General features: G+C 40.4%; 1 protein-coding gene across 2 annotated transcripts in view; it reads right to left on the reverse strand.

Annotated features, from left to right (window-relative positions):
- tenm1 (teneurin transmembrane protein 1) overlaps positions 1–18,736 on the reverse strand; it is a 191,096-nt gene that overhangs the window by 112,343 nt on the left and 60,017 nt on the right. For both annotated transcript variants that reach the window (XM_040015589.1, XM_040015590.1), the window contains exons 4-5: positions 13,439–13,682; positions 6,094–6,332 (exon numbers count right to left, since the gene is read on the reverse strand). In XM_040015589.1, coding sequence (XP_039871523.1) covers positions 6,094–6,332; positions 13,439–13,682 — 483 coding nt within the window. The remainder of the gene's footprint in view (positions 1–6,093; positions 6,333–13,438; positions 13,683–18,736) is intronic.

Below are 18,736 nucleotides of genomic sequence, written 5' to 3' on the forward strand. Positions count from 1 at the left end.
AACAGCCTTTTCTCCCTGTTTCCCTTCCTCAAGAACAGCTTCTTCACAACAACAATGCCACTGAGACCATTACTGATGAGGCTTCACTGAACAGTAGATGGATCAACTGAAGGGCCAGATGCATCTTTCAGCTCCTCTGTCAGGTCTTTGCTGGATTTTTTTCCCCTGTTTCTTAAGGACATGACTTTCACATACTGTTCCTTTGCTCAAGATAGCCCTTTAAGTCTGCCACGTTGTCTTTTGTCCTCCACTTGTCCGGTTTCCTCAGTTTTTTTAAGGACGCACTGCACACCATGCCAAAGTTTTCATCTAATAGCTCTCTGGAAGCTATTTGCACTTGTTGGTGCAAAAAATTGTTTTATGCCTGCACCACTGTGTTATCCTGGGGGAAAAAAGGGGATTTTATGTCAGTCTGCTCCTAACAAAGTCTGTCTGTTAAATGTAGACACAGCAGTGGTTTATCCCTTGATTTAGTTTTTTATGCTTTAGTGATTCGTGGGTCAGTGTTCGCAAAGCATAACAAAAACCAAAAAAACAACATTGCTCTGAAAATGGGCAGGTAAAGAAATGAGGAGTGGCTTGAGACTTTTGCACAGGACTGTTAATCAAGTCAATTTCCTCCACTGTTTTTGTTGCATAATGTTCTCCTCAAATCACATTTGCAGTTGCCCAACTTGGAAGCCAGGGAGGTCAACAACATAGACTAGAACAAGCACTTCATTTATGATAAGCTGTAATCAGCTCGGAGCTTTGAGACAGACAGGCCTGCTAGGACATTTAGAGGAGAAATCCACATTGAGAGTGAAGAACCTAAAAGCCCTGCCTCAGTTTGAAGCTGTCAAACATACCATGTGTTATATTATACATAAAATTAAGATACTTTTTAAAAAAAATTATAAATGTATCTGTTGATTTTCTGATAGCAATTGATTTATCAGAGTGTCAAGAGTGTGAAATTGCTTGTTTTGTGCAACAGAAAAATGATTTAAATCACCAATTTATCACATTTAGGAATACGAAACCAAAACATGAATTTCATTAATCTTTACAAATAAAAAAAAAACGTTATCAGTTCATTTTGTTGTCAACTTTAACTGAAGTGAAAAACAATTTCAGCACCGTGTACATAAACATTGGAGCTGACAATGGAGAACTGATTAATCATGAGAAGTTTTCAAGCACAGCTGCCAAACATTTGCTTGTTCCAGCCTCCGAGACTGGTGTGCTACTTTGCCTTTTATTCCTGTGAGCAGAATATATTTGGAGATTTGGAAGAAGCCATTCACTGGAAGGCATTACCTTAGGCTCTGGAAAATCAAATTAAGACAATAATCTGTGGCTTTATCTTAATGGAAATAATCATTAGCTCTAATAAACACATGTTTTTTCTTTTAAGCACAGTTGGAAACTGCACTGTGTTTGACCTCTCTGATTAATATGCAACGTTTAAGGGCAGATGCTCGGATTTGCCATCAAACTGTGAAAGTAGATTTGCGCAAAGGAAAAAAAGACATGAATGTAATAAACTTAAAGCCACTAACAAGTCATTTGGCTCTTTATGGAACCAAAAACCCCAAAGCGACACATACTGCACAGCAGAACCACAAAGACGATCATAGCTGAAAGTGCACGCTGTGTCTTTGTGCATGCATGCGTGTGTGTGTGTCTGTGGGACCAAATGTGATTTGAAGGTGATTATTTGATTGCAGGGTGCTGCTGACTTGCTCATTTCACCTGAATCAGAAGCTTCTCCCTGTTGCCATAGAGATGATTATCATTCACAAGTGAAACATCCCACCCTCTCTCATATTTGATTGAGCAACTGAGGATTGTAACCATTTAAAACAGCAAGACATTCATTAATGCAGAAAATACTCTAATTAGCTTTTTCTGACAGCATGATAAAGCAATGGTAGGTAGTTTTTTTTTTCTTCTTCTTCTTTTTTAACGCAGGCTTAAATGAGGCTCAAAATAGAAAAATGAGTTACGGGTAGTGTTGTCAGTAGCAATATTCTTCAAGATTACAGATGCAATCTTAATCTGTCCTCTATCTCTCCTTAAATGCCCCTTTCACTATCATAATGCCTGCCTCTCATATCTGATGGCCGTGTTGTGCTTAATAACAAGCTATGACTTGGGGAGGGAGGGGCGCGTTGGGGGATAAACAAATTAACAAAGCTATTCGCAGCCCCTGCAACACCAGGGGGTATGGGAGGAGAGGAGAGAGGGCAGTAAAGGAAGAGAGGATGGCTGCCTTAGCTAATCACAACAGGGGGCACACACCGCAATCACTTAGGCACAGCATTATCTCCGCAATCATGCATCGTCCTATTGTTGTGCTAATTGGAATTCTTAATTTGAAATACAATATTATTGCTTCATTATTTGGTGGGTTACTTTGCTTCAAATTAATAAACAAAGTCACATAACTTACACACAGAGCTTTAGAGACAATAAAGACGATGGTTTTCGAAGGGTGTTAGGAACGGCTTCCCAGCTGTTAAGAAACCGCTGGCAGGACGGCGCTGACCGTTAAACTGTTCGTCCACTCCGCGTCCTCACAGAGCACGCGGGATCAGTTACAAGCTTAGTTACACGCCGAAGCACTGTGGAAAGCAGTGTAAGGTTTGGCCGAGAGTCATGAAAAAAAGACGAAGATTGAGCCAAAACTGACAGCTGCGTTAAAACGATTTCCACCGAGGGGAGGAACCATCTCCAACGCTCTGAAATGTTAGGCTCCAGCTTGGCACGCCTGTAAAGGAATATGTCATGTTCATATCCTGCAAATAATCAGCAGTGTCTGTGGAATAAAACTGCAGAAGATATACACACAACATTTTACCTACTGCAGGATAAGGAAAAGAAAAAGTATGTGGGGCATCCATGAATCTACCTTCTTATTAATCCGCAAATGGTTTGAAGAGCCAAAACAAGTAAATGAATGAATTGGAAAAATAAAGCAAAATAAATAAATGTTAGTTTTTCAAGTCAACCTACATAAAACCGGAAGAAAAGCAAAGACTGTCAGTATGTTTGACATCTCGCTTGACTTCAATTCACCTAAATGACTCATCAGTTATCCACATTGTTTCTGTTGGCTGTCAGAGATAGTTTCTGCATTTAGTGAGTGAAAAAGGTAAAAATAATTTGGCTGAGAAACATGCTCAACATGTAAAACTAATAAATAGATATAACATAAGTCTGACAACTGGATACTGGATACGGCAGGCACTGATCATATTGTGAAAAGCTAAACTAAAGACAAACATGACTTCATTTTCAAAGCAGAGTGAACTCATTTCATTCTGGATTATATTATGATAATGAGAAGAAGCGATTTGAAATCAATAAACGGGCAAAAGTCAGCACGGCGAGTATTTCGATGAAGATGAGAAAGTGCACTGGGACATTTTTTTTCTTCCCCTCTTCCTGTCAGTGGCTGTTAATTAATTCATTAAAATTACTGAATCATTATGTAATGAGAGAACCTAATCATCCTGTGGCCTGTGTCTCAACCTCTCCCCCTAGACAAAGACATTAAGTCCATGACCACTTTAATCTTGCAATTTGAATGCCTTTGATTTACAGGCTAACATATCATCTGTGCTTACATCCCATACGTCTTGGTGCGGTTGCCATGGTGACGTCAACACGGAGATCAATCACTGCCAAACAGGAGCGGAGCATGACACCAATTAAAAGGTGATGTCGTCTCCGAGTCATCACTCACACTCCTCACTAATGCACTAATTACCGGGGCTGGGACATTAATGGAATAGCATGGTTCAGCCTGGGGATTAATCTGCATGGATTCGCTTGTGTATGTGTGATGTCTGTCTGTGATGTGTGTGTGTGTGTGTGTGTGTGTGTGTGTGTGTGTGTGTGTGTGTGTGTGTGTGTGTGTGTGTGTGTGTGATTAATGCAAACCCCCCGCCCTGCTCCAGCGTGACCTTGAGCACCACCACAGGAGGGAAATGAACTAGCTGGGTGGAGGGTTGGGATATCTGCACTTGGGGCAGCGGAGGGGAGCCGATGTGCTGCGGTCGAGGGCCCGGCCAAGGTTGAGGCTAAGCAGGGAGATGAAGCAATTGGAGGGGATCGATGATTAAATTTGGTGTTTGACTTTGACAAACTCTGCTAATGATCTTCCAGACCACAGACCTACTCAACAACTTTCCAGTTTTTAAGACTCTAATTACTGCAAAGATAGCTTCAGTCATAAAAACTGAACTTGATCTGCTTTCATGAGAACATTTAAATCCTTTGCACAAGGAAAATTAACAAAACTGCAGTTTAACAGCACTCCGTTAGAATTAAAGGTATGACCAATAAACGCCCTGCGGTGACAATACAATTCAATTATTAACTTCACTATTTTTACACCTTCCCGTCTAAGTTGATTATTGATTTATTAAATTCTCCAACTTTTATTCCTCTCCAGAACTGAGTCTGATCCCGTATTTCCATTTAGCGTCACACAGATGCAATTACTGTTGAACTTTTATTTGGCAAACATTAATTTTCACAAGGTAGTGCAGAGTAGAGTCGCATTATTTCCTTTGTAACTAACAGAAGACTTGATGAAATGCAATCAGCCATGTTTTTGGGCGCTAAACAATAATACAATTTATGTAATTTAACTAATTTAAGATGAGACTAAAATATCAAATTTAATGCAAGAAGACAAAATGTAAGAACTTTTATATTAATAGTTATTTCAAATAGGTTGTTGCTTATTGCTACTTATAGCTTAACTCTTGCTGTTGTCTAGTTTAATCTATAATAGTACACCGTATTTAATATTTCATGTGTAAGTAAGTAAATGTTATTTTTGTAGCACATTTAAAACCAAAAAGTTGCACTTTTACACTAAAACTAAAACCGAATAAACAGATTCCCAAAAAATGTATGCTAGACACACTCACAATATTTACATGAAACAGTCCAACAGCAACAAATCAACAGTTTCCATAAGCTTGACAGAAAAGCTTATCTAAGACTTTAGCTTAGACTTCAAAACAGTCACAGTTCATGTTCATGTCTGAGGTCATTGGGGAGTTTTGATGCACCACAGCATCAAAGACACAAGCTCCTTTTGAAATAAGCTTCAACCGCAGGATGATCAGGAGTGATTGAGGAGCAGACCTTAATGGTCTTGAGGGGACATATAGGCACAGTTTATATGTTAAATCTGTGAACTAGTACTTTGTGCAGCGTACGCAGTTCTGCAGCCGGTGTTGAGCTTATTAATTTTAGGTTATCTTGGTTTAATAGTGAAAACGATACAAAACAAAAGGGATGAAAAATAACCAAAACAAAGTGCAGTAATGACATTTACAAAGTTGTGATTAATCCGAAATAAAATGTGGGGGTTAAATAGAAAGTCTTTGCTTTTAGCGAATGAAAAATCAAATTAATTAATCATTAAAGGGGAAAAACAATCGACAAATATGTAAACAGTAAAAAAAAAAAAAAAAGAAGAAAAGGTGCAGGCAATTAGGTGCTAAGCTTAGACAAACCTGGATTGATTAATATAATAAAGTCACCAAGGGAGAAGTTTAATAAGGTTGTGCAACTTTGTGTAGCTGTGTGTATGTGTGAGTGTGGGAGAGAGACTGTGTGAAAAACATCAAATAAGTCACTGCATGTGTGGATTCCTCAAATATTAGTTTTGTGAGCTTTGGTCCAGAACAGCTAATTTACAATTTAGAATATCCTTCGGAGTGAAGACAATGCAATACTGCTTCAAAGTAAGAGCAAAAATTTCAGCAGGCCTGCTTTGATCCCATATCGATCGCCCTTTCTTTTTTTCTTTCCTTTTATTTAAGTTCCTATATTTATATTACCCTTTGAATACAGAAACATTGTGCATGCGTAAGGTTCCCTGTTAGAAGGCTACAGTTTGCTTCTGTATTTTTATTGCTTCCTTTTATGATTTAATTAGGCACTCTCTTGGCAAGTCCCACAATTTTCCAACTCCTCTAACAATCCCTTTTGAAAATGTAAATTTTCCACCAAACTCAGAACAAATGAAGGCGAAACTCTTCGTGATTCTCATTCATGACACGGGCTGGGTGCGTGACGGCAACTCACCGATGACGTAAGTGAGCAGCAGGGCCAGGGTGAGAGTGAGGAGTGACGCGGACAAGGCTGTGCACTTCCAGTTGCAGCAGCGGTGAGGCTTGTTGAAGGTAAACAGTGGTCTGGTCACGCTGCTGCGCGGCAGAGGCCGAGGTGGAGGGGAGTACACGGTCCCAGAGGTCAGGGGGTATCCCTGCCCCGCCCCTGACAGCAGAGCTGACGAACCAGACCCCTGCTTGAACAGGAAGTGTCTGCAGGAGAAACATACATAAAAGGTGTTATTGCAAAATGCCGTTTACCGTTACCTTCCTCAGTTACTGTTGCTATGCTTTCTCGCGGTCTCATGTGCAATTTTCAGTTATCACAGCGGGACATTACTACTCTAAATTCTATTTTTTTTTTGTTCATGGAAAAAATGGCTTTTAGGCCCCAGCCAGAAGCAAACAAATCATGCTTTTCATTTTTCGCCAGGAACTGCTAATTATGGCAGTTGACCTGATAGCTATTACTCATTTTAATCAACTGTAGCCAGCTAATTAAGCTAACATTGGCTCTGGTAGTTAGTTCTGGTTCAAAACCAGAATTTTTACTTGTTAAAAAAAAGGTTTTTTGACAAGTTTGGTTTTTGGGTTCTTTTTTATTAGAGGATTTTGGTTTTTTGCATTTGATAAAGTACAAAAATTTGATAATTACTGAAAATGACACAAAATGCCAAAACTAGTGAAACCAAATGACCATTTATTGTATCGCAAATAGCTGAGCCAGATTAAGAAGCCTGGATGGATTCATACATACAGAACTAAAGGATCATCATTTCTTTTTATTTACAATGACAACATCCAACAACATGAAACAAACATACATGTTTAGTGCTCGCCTCTGTCAGTGCGCCCCAGGGCAGCTGTGGCTACAATGTAGCTTGCCATCACCTGTGTGTGAATGTGTGAATGACTGAATGTAGTGTAAAGCGCTTTGGGGTCCTTAGGGACTAAGTAAAGCGCTAAACAAATACAGGCCATTTACCATTTACATGTTGTGTCTAATATGGCTGACATTACCATGTAATACCAATCTGAAAACTGTACAATTATCTTTTTGTGCTAGCTACAGGCTCCTTTCAGACCATCCATCTCTTTGCATTTCTCCCACCGTCTGGTTTCAAATATAATCTATTAATAAAGCTAACTTTCCAGTAAGGCTTTTTTCAGTTATCAGATGAGGGAAGAAGCCTAGATGTTACCCAGCAGTCACTTCCAAACCGTTGCCAGTCCCCTGTTAAAATCCTGATCTTGTATAATTTGAAACAAGACTTGCTGATCTGTCATGTGGCCACCTATATGCTGCTCCTCTCTGCCATTGAATGAAGAGTGTAGTGCATTTAAAGCTACAGAAACTCAAACAGCCTGTTTTTTAATGGGGCTAAAACCAGAGATCTACAGCATACTGATAGTAAAAGAAAAGAAAATCTGGACTTTTCTCAGTTGAAACTTTAAGACACATTCTGAATGAAACTATTATAACATATAGCTTTTAAATACTGTATTTTTCACCCCAATTACAGTACCTCACACATCACCTATTCAAGTGGAGAAAGCTTGAAAGTTCTGCTAAGCAGAGCTACGGTTAAGCTATGACTGGACCGTTGCTCTTCAAGGCGACAGGTTAAGCAAGCGCCGTATTAATTGCTGCCCTAATCTTACAAGCGAGGAGCTGTTCTGCATTCGGCGCTCTGCAAAGTAACTCCTACCTCTGGGACCGCTGTTGGTGCTTTTCTAAAGCAGATTACAGTACACAGCTGGAAACAATCACAGTAACCATGCAGGCCTATCTAGGACAGCGCTTCAACGCTTCACCAATTAGCACATGTGCAGACATCATTTTTCTCAGGTATCTAGTATCATATTCTGATTCTATTCATGCAAATCTGTACTCGGTGGATTTCAGTCTCACGCTGATGCACGCCTGACTGAAGCTCATTTAAAGAGCCCCCAAGGTGGGGGACTTTAGAAGAGACCCCCTCTCCCACTATTTTTTGAATGATGAATACAGACTCGGGTTTCACATATCACAGAGAGGACAGACTGTTCCACTTTGCCCATGCATGAACACTCAGTCCTTTTTTGAACCTGTCCAGAATAAGCACTTAGTGCTGTGCAAAAGAAATTCAGCTAAACTGTTAATATCTTACGTGTTTGTCTCCATTTGTGTGCCTGTAATCTAAGCAATCTGTTAAACTTCCAAGAAAAGCATCATCAAAAATTAATACAGGAACCAAATCCAAGGAAGAAGAGTAGTCTGAGGAAGTCCCTAAGCGCTAGGATTCTACTTGTAATTTATAATGCGTTCTGGAAAGCAGGCAATTTTTGTGGCAAATGTATACCACATACATTATTCACAGTTACTGCATTATAACAATCAGACAACGGACAGTATTGGGATGTACTGCATGCAAGCAACAGCTATGCAATACACAAGTATAGGCTGACAGGCTGAAAAAGGGCATATATGACCAAGTATCTCTCTCTGGTGCAACATTATGAGCCACTACTGTAATGCAGAGCAGCACTGATATGAAAGAGAATGAAACAGCCCTGGCAGCCAAGGATCAATGACTTACCTATTCCTTTTTTGACTCATCAAAGCGACTACTTAAGTTATACGGCTGTATTCGTTAAACGACGATGAGGTTTATTCTCATTATGAAAAAGAGTGTGTTAGATTGTCACTGATGATAGGAAACTAAGCTGCGGGGCAATTAATCTAACTAGCATTTCATCTATATTGTGTTTGGATAATGGGGGGCGAAGGTTGGATGGTGTCAGATGAGAAGCAGGGAATGGAAATTATGCAACGTGGAAAAGTATATCTGGGTAAAGCAATTATAAGCGATTCCAGCTTGATCTGGCCGTACCGGATCCCATCAAAAAATGAATAAAGACTGCTGGTGGTGGGAAACAAAGGATGGCTATGAGACAGCATCAGAAAGAGAAAACAGCTATGAGTCATTGTCTTATTCTCTGCACTGTGTGTGTGTGTGTTTTTCCAAGCAAACAAAGAAAACAACAAGAAAATATCTCTGAGCTCCTGCAATTCACAGACAGCATTATTGCTCCAGATTACTGTGTGCTCTCCAGGGGTTAATATTGGCTGTTGGTGCGATATGTTGGGGGATATGTGCAGTTCGCCAGAGTGTTATTCTGTCCATGCAGTAAAAGGTGCGAGGTCACAGGCTGCCGGCAGGACACCAGTCTCTAAAGGGACCTCACAAGACAGGCCATTAAAGTGGTGCCAGACAACAGACTGACAACATCGCTGGACTGCAGACTCTAACGCTGTCCTCACACATGGCTAAACTACATCCATCTCCTTTATCCATTTAACTGTTATCCTGCCCTGCAGGCGCATTTTACTTAAAAACAAGAAAACTGGGGCGACAGTGGACTTCTCCATGAAGGACTTTGAATTTCAACTGAGAACTATAAGCTTTATTGAAAAGTAAAACAGGAGAACAACATATGTCTTCCAGGTGTTCGCATTCAAGAGGACACGCTGGATGTGAGTTGATGGTGACCTTGACTTTCGATCTCTCAAAACACAGTCAGTTCAGCCTTGAGAACTTGGTGAGCATTTGTACCAGACTCAAAAAAATTCTTGTGAGTACCTCCAGTAGATATTGTGTTCATAACAAAGGGGCAGATGGGAGGACATACGACTGGCCAAACGTCAAGTCTGTGGCCACAGCTGTTGCAGCATCAAAGCAGTCAAGAAAAAGGACAAGTGGAGCCCCAGTGCAAGATTTTTAATGGATTTTTCTCTAGGACTTACATTGGCCTTAGATTGCTTTTTTTTTTTCCAAGTTCAATTAATGTTTGTATTCTCCTGTTATTGATTTATTGCCTAATTCCTTGTATTACTCCTTGGATCATTGCTTCTGATGTACATTTTATTATATGTAAATAACTAATATGATATTCTACTGCTTTAGATGAGTATATTTACAACCCTCAGGTATCTATCATATAAGATAAGATAACAGATAACCTTTATTAGTCCCACATGTGGGAAATTTGCTTATTACATATACATATATTTGTGTATGTATATTACATATACATACCAAAATAGTCTGTAAATAACTAATAATGTTCAGTCCAAACATCCAATTTTATGGAAAATGTGTGCTGTGTCTTAATAGTTTAGCCATAATCTTTGCTAATGCTAACTGAGCCGTTAGCATTAGCAAAGAATATGGCTAATGCTAAATTTGTAGGTAATTAGCTAAGTAATAGAATTAGCCAGGAATATGGCTCAACTATTAAGAGAAAGCCAAATTTGTAAACCCAACTTGATAATATATTTATTACATTGTATAACTACATAAAGAAAATACTTAAATGCCTACCATATTCCAGAAGACGTTTTTTTCTCCACATTGCAAAGCTATGACATCACAACAAGTGATTGGTCAGTTGCAAAGTTAATTCTCACCAACATGGGAAAAACAGTGGGATAACTATTAAATATGAAACACGTGTCACACAAACACATGTCAACACATTTTATTTATATATTGTTTTTATATTTATATTGTCAGTAAACTTGTGTTATTTATGGTTTTTGTGCTGCATGTGAGGAAGCATTGCCTCAGTCATCTTAAACCCATGCCTGTTTTGTGTTTCTCTCTCTGTGTGTCTCCATTGTGGCCCAGTGCCTGACAGATGACATCCATCCTTCACTGTCTGCCTCCTTTCCTTTCTCATCCAGCATCTGCTGAAGGCTGTGAGCTAGATTGAGGACACAGGAGACTGCGCACAGAGCAGCTACACACCTACGGGTCAATGGCAGTTCAACTCTGAAAGGCCAGAGATAAACCCGAGAAACACACAGCCACACAAATAGAGAGAGACACATAGCTCGACTCGAAGAATGGCGTGCAAGACAAACACGCACAAAAAAGATGTCAAATACAGCATTTTCACACTTTCGAGGCCAACGCACGGGTCGAGAAGACCGCGGCACTTTTATTGCTCTGCTGAAGGTGGATTAGAGCGAAAGGGATCAGAATCCAGCTGAAGAAATTGCATTTGTCAACGCAAGTGGAACTCTATTCTTCTTGTTCGGTGCTTTTAAAATGCTTCACTGTTCTTCCTGGCTCCTCCGCCTTTGATCTTCTCAGACAATATCTAGGGGCGACGCCCAGGAAGCTCTGAATTCATATCAGAGGGCAGATTTCCCCCGAGACAGGAAGAAAATGAGAGTTCCCGCTCTCCAGGAGGTCGGAGTCTAGGCCCAGGGGCTGTCTCTACCTGGATAAGTGTGTGTCTTTGTCTGTGTGTCTGCCTGTGTAGGTGGAGGACTTTTTTCACAGGTGCATGGCAATGTGCGGTGTGCGATGCAGAAGCTGATTTCACAGTGTTGGTGCACACCCACAGTGTGTGACTTACGTACACTCACGTCCTATCAATAAGAGGAAGGAGAGAAGGCAGGGCACAAGTCAATTTATTACAGTCCCAACATTTGTACCCCTTAACACACCCACAGCGAGAGCCAGTCAGATAGATTGAATATCCATATCCGCAAGCCTCCACTTACACAAGCTGGCCTCTCCAGAAACATAACGGATGCGCTGCTGAAAAGGAAAATCTATGCACACTTCAAACAATCTTAATCTCAGCTGACGCAATGTCAATACATTTGAATACTGATTCATCAAGTGCGCAAGTCGAGGAAAATGGAAGCACACTTGACAACAAGAGATGTTATCCATGTTTTGCCATTTTTATTAAGGTCACAGCATCACTTAGAATGCTGTCAGCATAAGCCCCCGTGTCAAGTTTGTAAATACTTGATTAATCTTTAATCTGGAGATCGAGCCGATAGCGCTGCCAGGGTAAAAGCAGAAATATGAAATCATTAGATTAGCAGTGTATCTGAGAATGTGAGAGAGGAGAGAGGGCGCTTGAATATTAAATCCAAACTCAAAACAGTTAAGCAGTGAAGAGTTGGATCTTTTTTTGTGGGCTCTCTCTTCAAAAACTAGATAGAAAAGAGCCAATATTATCTGAATTATGTTACGCATGGACGCTATTCTATTGACTATGAATATGATTACATTTTATGGTTCAGAACTAATAGCGCACTATCAAATAAAACATATTTGACTAGAAAGTCCCAAACGCGCAAAATGTATTCTTACAAAAAAAAAGGAAAAAAAGTCACCATCCAATATAGTGAGTCACTGCGGAAATTGTGTTTTTATAATCACATCTCACTTTGGGAGAAAAGTTCTTTGAGCTCATCAAATATTGTTTGAACGATCCGAATTTTTTTGTTTGTGGTGAGTTTTCATTTAACGCGCGCTCACACGCTCACCGATAAGTAATGTAATTACAATGCACTCCTGACAAGCCTTTACATTGATACTCATGTCTAGCCAATGATTAATTTAAATTGTCACTGAATCTAATTTTATTCTTCCTTCCCTTTAAATGAGGTAAGATCTAATTATGGCCTAATGCATAACTTATTAAAATCCCTTCTTCTGGTGTGGCAGCCTGCCAATCTCATCCTCGCGCATAATATACCAGAATCCCGCGCCCAGCCGCTCATTACACATGCAAACATATTCTTTTCCACCTTGCTTCTCCTTCTTCTCAAAAGCAGCCGCACAAAGGAGGATCTCCTAAATAATTCTCTGATCAATTAATACCTATGCAGTAAGCGTATGCTTAATTCTGTTTGATGGGACCGACTTCCAGTGGCTTGTCTCCGAGCATTTTGGCAGAAAAACAATTTCTCGGGGTACTAAAGCTGAAAGTGAAATTACAATGTGTTCCTGAAAAGAGGATTTCTGCTTTCATTTTGGATTGTTTTTACACAAACGCAGGTCCCCTAGTAAATGCGGTGGTGTGTGTGGTAGGAGAACAAAAACAATTCCAAATAAGCTTCATGATTACTTTGATGGAAGTCCTTTAATAATACCCCAGAGGCCTGCGTGGTGTTCCACTTATTCCTCCAAACATGTGCAAAACATGCCCATCCTAACAAATCCTTTAGTCCAGCATTCATTCTTAATCATTATACTCTGATTTTTTTCGAAGAAATTTTGTGAAAGTCTGCCAAGTCACAGTCCTGATGAAAGAATTTTCTTTAATCTAATGAACCTCATTTGTGAGATTAAAGAAATGTCTTTAATCAAGTGACATTATGCTGAGGGAGGGCGGTTTGCCTTGAAGATATTTTCACTTGAAGAATTTCATTACAAAATGACATCCAGTCTGGACTGAAAGCTTTTTGGAGTGCAGCCCTGTGTTTGCCCGCGCTAAAAATAACTCCAGAAAAAAAAGCATTCCCTTACCTGGTCTCTAGGGGGATGTTGCTGTTGAGCACCCAGCTGTTGTGAAGCTGGGCCTGGTCTGCGCTCGAGCTGGTGTCTGCCCCCTGGCCGCCCTGGCTGGCTTGGCACCGAGTTGGCATGGTCTTCCTCTGTAGGCTGACTTGAGTGTAAGGTGCCGGGCGGGCGCAAGTGCAGGAGTGGGGCGGCGGCGGAGGTGGGGGCAGCGGACGGAACGTGAACTGGCCGCCCGGACTGCTGGGAAGCTCTGCGTAGGATAGACACAACAGAAGGCCCGGGACGAGGGGGAGGGATGGACAGGGGAGAAATAAACAGAGGTTTATTAGAAGCACAGTACCATAAATTACAAATAAATGTGGCGTGTTAGTTGACAGTTTATTGTTATTACACTGATTGAGAGCCATAAATCATCTTGAAAACCATCTCTGTCCTGCACCTTCCTGCCTACCTGCTTTGATACACTTCCAGCTGCCCTATAAATAGGTTCTTGGCTGGCTGCAACATTGAGCAGTCTTTAAAGAGCTAACAGCTCCGGCTTAATCTGCACCCGCCAGCCCAAACTACCCATGTGATGTTTATTATGAGATCTGCGGCTGGACGGAATGAGCTAGCCAGCTGTAACTCCCTCACACTGCTAACCCCGGGGTCTAGGGAGAGCGCTCTCAATCCATCATTTATCATTCTCTTTCACTATAACTCTCCCTCTCCCCATCTCTTCCTCCATGCTGCTTTCTTCCGCATTCCTGCCTGTCTTCTATAACTGAGCAGGCTAATTACAGTTTTATTAAATGCAATGCGCGCGCACATGTCAGCTTAACGTATGGGTATGGCTTCAGATAAAGCTGCTTTGCATGCATTTCCATACGTGCATGCGCCCATGCGTGCGTAACAGGCTGCGTGAATTCATGAATGTGCATCAGCTGGGACGACAGCTAGCACTGTTTAGGGGGGACAGCTCGTGCCATACGGTTGCAGCATGGTTCCACGAACGAGGCAAATCCTCCGTCCCAAAAGACCGACTCTGTCCAGCTGTATTGACAATGAATGTAACATTAGCCTCAAACCAGAGGGTAAAGAGTTTGCCCTGCCAGAATTCTCGGACCTCAATTGTATTTGCTGCCAAAATGTCAGCAATAATTTAGTATCTGGAAGTGTAGTCCACCGGGGAGATTACCTCAGCCCTCCCTATTCAAGTGTAAGTATTACACAGATAATACCGCAAAACACATTTTATTGACTCTTGGCAGATGAACACTGAGAAAAGTAAAATATTAATCTTTTTTTTGTGCTTTCTATCACCGGCATGTTTCCGGAAATATGTAGCTCTGTTACCGTTCCACCTGAAAAACATCTCATAGCGTTACATAGAGCAGTGGTTTATTGTTAATATTTTCAGAATAAGAAAAATGTGTGCACAGGCACCGATATCACGTTGGTGCTTTGATCTCCTCAAAATTACTGCTGCCTTCTGTGCAGATATGTGAGCCAGTAAGCTATGTCATATCCACTGAAACATCACATTATTACTCGTACGTTTGAAAGTTTCATATTTATAAGATATATGTACGTCGCGGCAGAAATGTAACAATGATAATGGCGAGACAAAAACAGCTCCTGTAATCATTTCCTTAAAATATTGCCACAGTGCCATCTGTCCAGCTTTAACGGCATTTTTCAAGATTTATTTGTTTTAGCAACCACTGTTTGGATGTGGGCATGCACATGTTTTTGTCAGATATATATACATATCTGACAAAAATATCGCCATAATAAGTGTGTGAGTGCTGTCGAATCGCTCTTTGAAGACGTGACAGGTTTTTCATCCTCTGTGACACATTGCTGGTTATTGATCTCCCAAAATGCCTGAACTGTCACAGCACAAATGCAGAGCATGTAATAGTTAGCATGTGTTTCTGAATAATAAAATTTGCTCTTGATTTTCACGAAGCGCCGTTTCTCGCGCAACACGTTCCTTTTACCGTTTCACTGAGACAATTAAGGAGGCTCGACTCTATTCCCTTATGTGGCGTTACTCTTTATTGGGCTTTGCATTTTATACTAACACATTAAAAGATGTGATTTTTTTCACATCTTATGCAGTTCATGGCAGCAGCTGAAAATGTGCATTAACTGGATGCGAGAGATTTAGACTTCTTCCACATTTCAAACTGTTTTTGTGTGAAGCCAGAGAATTAATTTGCCTCCTGAGACAATATGATATTGTAGCATATACATCTGCTTGGTATTACTATAATACATCACTCGATGATCTCATCAGACAGCCAGGCTGTGCTCAATCTGACAATGTAGGGCCCAGGAAAATGACAGGAAATGCATTTGTGCCATCACCTGAAGGTGCTGTTTAGTCTAAACTAATGCATGTGGAAAATGGAAGTTATTTTTGACTGTACCACTCCTGAGTATTAAAAATTACACGCTTAGGGAAAAGTGAGGGCTCCACTGTAGTGCGCTGCTGTAATGCTGCAGGATTTTTAAAGTGGCGCTTCAGTTTTTAGCAGGATCTGATTCATCAGTAAGTTAGAGTCCTTTGAGTCCTGCCAGATTCCCCTGCTTTCACAGCTCTAAATACTGAAGGTAGATGTTTTTAGCAATTGTAATATTTTTAAATGTTTAAAGGAAAAAAGAGAAAAAAAAAACCCACATGAAGTGCATTCCCAGCCAGCACTGGGCACTTGAGTTGGCAACTTGTACTCAAATCGCACTTAGGGTTGTGAATTAGCTTAAGACTTCAAACTTAAGTGGGACTTTGTCAACTTCATTGAGAATGTGGCAGCTAAGGACACGACGAGGCATTGAGAAATTGTGAAGAAAATGTGAACACTTCTCTTCAAAGGTGACTGATTCTGCTTCACATGACAAATGCCAGATAAAAGTGATACTGAATTACAAAAGATGCAGTTCTTTTTTAATTCAGTTGACTAAAGCAAATGCTATTTATTAAATAATACATAATAATAACTAACTGCTGGTCAGTTAGATGTCTAAGAACACACTATACAGTACTGTGAAAAAGTCTTATGCCAGGAAATGTATTGAAACGTGCAAACACACATGTATATAAGGCAACAACAGAGTTTGTGTAATTCTAACAAGTATGAAAGTCAGTAGTTGGAATGACCACCTTTATTCTTCAACACATCACTTGTGATGTGTTCAAGTTTCAGGTACTCTTCAGGCATAGTTTTCCAGACTTTTTGAAGGACATTCCATTCAATATTTTGGATATTGACTGGTTCTCTGTCAAGATGATCCCACACCGCTTCAACGATGCTCAGGTCTGGGCCACTGATTTTCAGCCCAGCTCTTGTGTAATTTGCCATGCCTCGGCCTTTTCTCCCTGTTTCTCTTCCTTAAGAATGGCTTCTTAACAGCCACCCTTCCACTGAGACAACTTCTGATAAGGATGTGGCAAACTGAAGGGTCCGATGCATCTCACAGGTTCTGCGTCAGGTCTTTCATGGATTCCCCCCCCAGTTTCTTAAGGACATGACTTTCAGATACTGTTCATTTTCTGTAGATTTTTTTAGACCTAACACTTTTTTTAGCTTCCAGTTGTCCAACATAGTCCACGTTTTCAGCTAATAGCTCTCTGGGAATTACCTTGTTGATGAAAAACAGTATTTTATGCCTGCCAAACTGTGTTATCTTTGGCATTTTTCATAGAGTCAGCTTAAGATTTGGGAAAAAATGATGTGCTTGTTTTTGCAACTGTGCCTTAATTATAATAATTTTTAATTACATACAAGGACTGGACTGAAAATGAGCAAACAAAAGCAGCTGGAGAAAGATCTCCAGAAAGCCTGGCGAACTACTGCTCAAGATCATTTTTTTTAAAAATATTAATGAGAAAGTCTTCTCCTAATATAAAAAAATAAGGGGTGGCTCAAGATTTTTGCACATCACATAAGTACATACATTTATGCTGGATGTTAACAGCTTTAGTTCTTCACAATCTGATGATGCCATGTACTCATTTCTATGTGCGACATCATTATGAGGTGATATCAGAATCTGCGTTGCAGTGATTTTCTGCAAATATGACACCACAAATTAAACAATGTATATAAATTCAAACAGGTGAAGCCATTAATAGATTTGTACCACAGTGGGCTGCCAACAATCTTTGGATTCAAGCAGGCAAGTGTTTTTTATATTAGGAAGAAATTTAATGAGAAATTCTTTTCAGCCCAAATGGGTCACAATTATATTGAAACTAAAATAATACATGCAAATTATTTCTGCCTGTTAAGTCTCAACTGATTGCCAGTGCATTATTCATTTTAGAAAACCTAGGCTACAACAGCCCAGGCTTTGCAGTCACACACAAAAAACCCTCACTCGGCTACATTTGTGTTTTCTGGCAAAGGAAAGAGGAAAAGAATATAAAGTGGACAGGAGAGGAGGAGAGAGGACAGGGATAGAGGGCCAGAGGAGAATGTAATCTTGGTGAGTAGGGTGACACAGGGGCCCTGGCTGCCAGATGGTGCTTTAGAAGGCTTAGTAAAGGCAGCTTTGGGTCTGCGCTTCCAAAGATCCGAAAACTTTTCCTCACACAATCAAGCAAATGGCAGGAAAAGAGTCCTCCTCTCTCCTTCATTCAAACAAAGTCACATCAAACACGCAAGCTGTGATATTTTGTTAAGAAGTAAAAGCAACCCAAATAGGACTGGAAATGTAGGGCAGAGGCCGTGTAATATTTGGCCAGGAGTTCAGAAACATCAAATCGAGTCTGCGGGGAGCAGACCGAGGCTCTCGATGACATTCATGACAGTGTAGAACATCCTCTGCCCCGGGGTTCCTCTGGGACTTAGGCCTCCAGAAAAGATACTTTTAGAAAGTCGCTTATGAGATATTTTCCTGGAATCATCAGCTTTTGGTTACATAAGCGAGATATGAGGAAAAAGCGTTTTATAGCAAGTAGGCAGATCTGGGGGGATTTACTGGGATATGTAACAGGTAACAGGTATTGGGGCCAGGTATTAAAAATGCATTACTGGAGGTGAGATGAACCCAAAATAGCACGGTAATTAAGTATTTATGATAATTTGGGCATTTAAAGCCAAGTCCTACTAATGAAATGAGAGGAGAACATAGTAAAACATGACTCAAGCATGCATACACTGAGTAATAGCACCGGTGCGTAATGAGCTAGCTGTCATGATGGCGCAATTCTCTCTTGAAGGGATATTAACAAATGGGCATAAAACTGTTTGACTGAGCGCAGAAATGAATAACTTGAGTAAAATAATCTTGTAAATGAAGGCTTGTTATGCTCATTAA

Source organism: Simochromis diagramma, unplaced genomic scaffold, assembly GCF_900408965.1.
Source record: "Simochromis diagramma unplaced genomic scaffold, fSimDia1.1 OVJJ01000685.1, whole genome shotgun sequence".
Taxonomy (NCBI): domain Eukaryota; kingdom Metazoa; phylum Chordata; class Actinopteri; order Cichliformes; family Cichlidae; genus Simochromis; species Simochromis diagramma.